We start from the raw sequence: 6,432 nt of genomic DNA on the forward strand, positions 1-6,432 counted from the left end.
CATAACAAAATATATAGCAACAGTCACTCTACGTCACTACAGGGAACATAACAAAATATATAGCAACAGTCACTCTACGTCACTACAGGGAACATAACAAAATATATAGCAACAGTCACTCTAGCTTTCTGGCTTAGCCGGTTAGCCCTTCACTAGGGAGTGAATGGTCCTGACCCTTAGAATGTCGCATCCATATTTGAAAACATCCCTGATGCATAGGTGTCGTCCTCCAATACCAATAAGGGAGATACTAATAATAGTGATAATAATAATTTGAGGTTCTGATTTACATGTACCGCTTTTTAACAACCTAGTTTGTAGGTCGTCTCAAAGCGGTTCACAAATTATTATCCGTGGTTATAGGGCCTTTAATTTGCAACCAGCCAATACCTGTCTCAACTCCCTGGGGAAAATACAGCCGGTGCTGCCAGTTCGGCGCTCACAGATAGCATTCAACAATTCTAGTACTGCCCAACCACGTACTCATTTACAGCTGAGTAGACTGGAACAAGCTGAGTAAAGTATCTTGTTCAAAAATACAACACATTGCCATGACATGACTCGAGCCCGCAACCTTTCGGTTACGAGCCCTGCGTCCTACTACTAGACTAGTATGCCTATAATTCTAGTGTAAACAGCCATAGCTACTCCTAGTATACCACATATAAATATATATGATATAATATAACGTACCACATTGTCGGAAATGTGAATAAACTCTTTATGCATACGTTCGATGAGAAAGACTTTGGATTTAAAAGGTATTGCATAGCTTGCCTTTTTTTTTTAAACAAATTTCGTCACATTGCCCACTTCATCAGATAGCCTGCAGAGCACATTTTAAGGTAACAAATGTGTAGCCATTTTTTAAGGTGAAAAATGTAAAACCTGCAGGCAATACGCAAGAAATTATAGTACTTTAACACAATCAACACTCATGTGTATGTACTCATTAGTTCGTGACCCCGTGCTGAGTTTGTTGTGACATAGAGACAAATGCTTGAGACCTTTTGAAATTCCTAGCATATATGTACATACCAAGTGTCAATGTACTGTTTTCTGTTCTATTTAGGTGAAAAAGGACTTTGACATGGAGATGGTACATAATAATCAGGTGAGGTTCTTAACATTTGCAGGATTGAGATAATAGAAAGTCTCATCCCCTTAAGATTGAGATAATAGAAAGTCACTTCCCCTTAAGATTGAGATAATAGAAAGTCATGTCCCCTTAAGGGTGAGATAATAGAAAGTCTCATCCCCTTAAGATTGAGATAATAGAAAGTCTCATCCCCTTAAGATTGAGATAATAGAAAGTCTCATCCCCTTAAGATTGAGATAATAGAAAGTCACGTCCCCTTAAGATTGAGGTAATAGAAAGTCATGTCCCCTTAAGATTGAGATAATAGAAAGTCTCATCCCCTTAAGATTGAGATAATAGAAAGTCTCATCCCCTTAAGATTGAGATAATAGAAAGTCACATCCCCTTAAGATTGAGATAATAGAAAGTCACGTCCCCTTAAGATTGAGATAATAGAAAGTCACGTCCCCTTAAGATTGAGATAATAGAAAGTCACGTCCCCTTAAGATTGAGATAATAGAAAGTCACGTCCCCTTAAGATTGAGATAATAGAAAGTCACGTCCCCTTAAGATTGAGATAATAGAAAGTCACGTCCCCTTAAGATTGAGATAATAGAAAGTCACGTCCCCTTAAGATTGAGATAATAGAAAGTCACGTCCCCTTAAGATTGAGATAATAGAAAGTCACGTCCCCTTAAGATTGAGATAATAGAAAGTCACGTCCCCTTAAGATTGAGATAATAGAAAGTCACGTCCCCTTAAGATTGAGATAATAGAAAGTCACGTCCCCTTAAGATTGAGATAATAGAAAGTCTCGTCCCCTTAAGATTGAGATAATAGAAAGTCTCGTCCCCTTAAGATTGAGATAATAGAAAGTCTCGTCCCCTTAAGGGTGAGATATTAGATTGTCTCGTCCCCTTAAGATTGAGATAATATAAATTCTCGTCCCCTTAAGGGTGAGATAATAGAATGTCTCATCCCCTTAAGGCTTAAGGGTGAGATACGGGAATCTCAGCCCGAGGGGGAGGATTCTCAAGTTGCCAAACACGAGGCTTTGCCGAGTGTTTGGCAAATTAAGAATATTTCCCAGAGGGTTGAGATTCCCCTTTCTTACCCTGAAGGGGGTGTATGTTTATTTTTCTCTTACCCTGTTCAACCATTGTGTATCATATGCATAATGTAATGTTAACGTTACAGGCTAAATTAAGGGTCGACTTGATGTTGATGGATTGTTGACGTGACGTCATTGTATTGTTGACGTGACGTCATCCCATTGTTATAAAAAGGGGGGAATCCCCCCCGTCTCAACCCTAGGGTGAGATAAGGATTTCTTGCATACTAGACCGAGATATCCGCATTTCCGGCGGTGCTGGAAAATTCTATCCAACCCACGGGTCTAGATCGCTTACATGCGCAAATTGGCGGGGGAATTAAGGTTACGCTATTGTTCATGACGTCATTTTATAACGTTTTGGGGTCAGTCGGGGTCATTGACGTCACTAACAATTGCCATCTGGGCTTCATTATGCAAATGAGAATATGCAGACAGTTTACAGCTTTACTAGAAAAGCAGCTGTTTTTACAGGTTTTAGGTAATAAGCAAGAAATAGAATCCATCCCTGATATGAGGTAAGGATAAGGTTATTCAAACCCTCGGGATAAAATATTGAGCAAAAGACCCTCGGCAGAGCCTCGGGTCTCCTGCTCAATATTTTATCCCTTGGGTTTGAATAACCTTATATCCATATCTCACATCAGGGATTGATTCTATTAATCTCACACCGGTAAAAGTGTGGAAACGCCTGTCCAGGGTAAGAGAAAATAGTGTTCATTATATAATCTGTCTATCTGTTACTCCTGACATTCATGACTGTACATGTAACCCTCACTGGTGACGAGGATTCTGGGCAAGGAATAGTGGTAAATCTTTAAAATACTACCCCTTTGGTATGGTTAGAGCATTTTAACATGGTTTTGTTTGAAGGATCCCTAGGCCAAGGAGAAGCAGTGTACAATACACTGTATAGGATGAAGAATATATCTGTCCTGTGGGTAGAGGGACAGGGCCTGATATGTAAAATAAGGATAAATATTTAAAACATTTAGCATATTTGGAGTTACAGGGAGTGGGAGATCCAACATCCGTGCAAAGAGTTCAAGCGACAGATTGACCAGCAGACAGATTCCACAAGGAATACACGAGTCTGGCCGTAAATAGTAGAGTTATCAATAGGTAAAGATGACCATGTCGTGCTGGGGTTAACAGCTTTAATCCAAGTTTAGGTTGACTAGTTTTGACACATGGTTCTGATGATGACACGCCTCATGTGTCTAAACTAGCTATATATAGTCAATGTAAACTTGGATTCAAGCCCTTGTACCCAGCATGACTTTGTCATGGGCATCTTTACCAACTGATATATTTGGAATAAGTGATAGGATTTTGATTGGGTATAAAGGACAACAAAATCAGCTGTCTCAAAATATAAAGGTGGGCATATTATAGGACAATTAAATAGAACCTGTAGGTATTTTTAAAGACTCCAGTAGATAAGGGTGGACTTATTACAAGGCCCGGGCCTATTGTCAGATACATACAGTTACGTGATCATGGGTAGCAAGTTTTGAGGCGATGCAGTGCAAGGTTCCAGATTGCGTAATTTTGTATTGCCTCGCCTTCTGGATCTCGTTATTTATTGTGCATTGATCAAGTTCTTCGACAGAAACAAAAACCTGGTTTCTAAACAATTTGGCACCATTCTTTTCTCTGCGGTAATGCAACATCATATATGATAATTTATTCCATCTTTGATGTTGTTTTGCCCGTTGTTCAAATTTTTGGGAAGTAATTTTGAGTATTTGTATAGTATAGTAATAATATTTTTTGGCAGAAAATGGAATTTTACATACACCTGATAATGTAAAAAAACCACCATCATAGGTGCATACATAATAAAGCAATATCACCTCATCTCGTAGATGTTGTCGTCAGCTCATAAACCTGCTTCATTATATTATTAGACACTTACATATTTGTGTTGTTGATTTTGTATCAGTCTTATAGAAATTTCCCCCATATTTTTTCTGTTCTTTTTAGGTAAAGGATGATGGGGATTGGCTGATGAGACTGAGAGACAGGGTGAAATTTATGGTTGTTCCCAGTATAGAACCAAGTCACAAAGGAAGCTTATGGGGCTATTTCGGTACTGTCATTAGTATACCACATTACTTCATGAATTATTCACCCGAGAATGTGAACACTGTGCGTTCCCTCTCCAGGGGGAGATTAATTAGTGTTCTCACTAAGGGCCGAATAGAGAGGCCTCCAAGGGTGCCAGTGGATTTGAAATCTGAAGATGGTATCGCACTCATCAAATCTCTCATCTTGACTGATGAGGAGAAAAAGTTTGTTTTGATGAGGGAGATGGTTTCCTCTCAGCACAATTCTGACCATGTGATTGCAGCCTTCCGCATCGTAACAACAGGAACATCTCTAGGTCTCATGTACTGTACTAGGGAGTTCCTGATACAAGACGTTGGGGAGAACTTGTCCAGGCTAGCTAAAACTGACTTACATAGTAACGGTCTCCTGACAAAAGTAACAAGGGGGTCAGTCTATACGTTGATCCTCGGGTCTGGTTTAGCGACATACTACAGCTTATTATTCTTGTATAAAAACCGTAAGGAGAAGCAGTCCGACAGGACAGTTGCTGCCATCAGCAAGAACTACGCAGAGGCAGGAAGGGAGTATTATAAACGTGTCCTGTCGAGGAATCTAGCTTGCAGAAAAATCTTAGGACCAGCGGACGGAGCCTACTTGTTTAGTGGTAGGGGGGACTTGAAGGCATGGTTCTTCAGACAGGAAACACCAATCACAGTACGTCTTGCCATCATGGAAGATTATTTGTCTAAATACAACCAGGAAGAGAAAAAAAAATCAACGAACAGTGGTGATAAGAAAAATACAAAATGATGGATGAGAAATAGACATATTAAGCTCACCGGTACCTGGTTAGGATATACCAGGGTGAGGATATGTGGTGGGGCATCATCCCTCGTCTGTTGTTTATTAACTTTTGTATTAAACTGTTTCTCCTCCTGAACTAACGTGTAAACTTCAATAGCTATTGGGGCTGCCCCTCCTTTAGCTAAGGGGTAGGGAAAAAAGGATCAAATTAGCTTATTTAACTCATTCACCCCTGAAATTTCATAATGAACTATTCCAACCTTTGAATTGGAAAAGTTCAAATGTGTCTTCAGGGGTTGATGAGTTAAATAATATCTCCCTAGCTACTGGAGAGATTTCAACAAACTTGAAGTGGTAGCATGCTTAGTCCATGAGGAGTTATACAGATAAAGGGGCTTAGGTTTGGGATTAACAGGATTTTCTTTTAATTACATCTTCTTCCAAATCATTTCGAGGATTTCAACTAATTTGAAGTACATGTAGTAGCATGTGTCAAGTCCAAAGGGATCAAATGATACACAAGTAAAGAAGCCAGCCTTCCTGGGAGCTTGGAGGCAAGATCAAAAGAGATCGAATGAAATATATGGAAAGATTTACTTGAAACAAAATCTCTTCCTATACTAATGGGCAGGTTTGAAACAAATTGCAGTGCTGGCATCCTTTGCCCACGAGGATAAAAATTCATACAAATGAAGTGGCTAACATTCCTAGGGGATCTCCCAAAGTACTGGGCAGATTATAACCTCATTTCAAATAGCCAGCTGAGTGATTCAAGGTCCTTGGGCCTTTTGTGGTTTATTGTCTAATGAGACACTGTCACAGACATCATGCAATTCTATCAAATTTCAGCCAATTAATTCTAGTCTGGCCAATGAACAGGTTGGAAGGTATATGTTACTTTTTATAAAGGTAAATTGACACAAGTATGGACATGATTCAGTGACATGTCAAAAATTTCAAGTGCCTATGAAGGATCCAACACACCAAGAAAAACTGTGTTGTTGATGCCACTCACCTATTGTGATATTAAAATTCTTATTGACGTCAAATCTGTCTTGTATTATTTTAATCTAATTGTGCGTTTTGAGGATTTGTTAACAACATGTCCACACAATAGCTTAGGTCATATGACAATGTGTCCACACAACAGCTTAGGTCATATGATGACATGTCCACACAACAGCTAAGGTCATATGACAATGTGTCCACACAATAGCTAAGGTCATATGATGACATGTCCACACAATAGCTAAGGTCATGACAACATGTCCACACAACAGCTTAGGTCATATGACGACATGTCCACACAACAGCTAAGGTCATATGACAAAGTGTCCACACAATAGCTAAGGTCATATGACAATGTGTCCACACAATAGCTAAGGGC

At 39.4% G+C, this 6,432-nt stretch overlaps 1 protein-coding gene across 4 annotated transcripts in view; it reads left to right on the top strand.

Moving 5' to 3' along the window:
• Nucleotides 1-6,087, top strand: part of LOC110441848 (transmembrane protein 177-like) — a 52,480-nt gene extending 46,393 nt beyond the window's left edge. For all 4 annotated transcript variants that reach the window (XM_021485122.1, XM_021485119.1, XM_021485121.1 and 1 more), the window contains exons 3-4: nt 1,073-1,114; nt 4,176-6,087. In XM_021485122.1, coding sequence (XP_021340797.1) covers nt 1,073-1,114; nt 4,176-5,051 — 918 coding nt within the window. In that variant the 3' untranslated portion in view covers nt 5,052-6,087. The remainder of the gene's footprint in view (nt 1-1,072; nt 1,115-4,175) is intronic.
• Nucleotides 6,088-6,432: the final 345 nt, after the last annotated feature.

The sequence above is a fragment of the Mizuhopecten yessoensis genome, unplaced genomic scaffold (assembly GCF_002113885.1).
Source record: "Mizuhopecten yessoensis strain PY_sf001 unplaced genomic scaffold, ASM211388v2 scaffold716149, whole genome shotgun sequence".
In the NCBI taxonomy this organism is placed as follows: domain Eukaryota; kingdom Metazoa; phylum Mollusca; class Bivalvia; order Pectinida; family Pectinidae; genus Mizuhopecten; species Mizuhopecten yessoensis.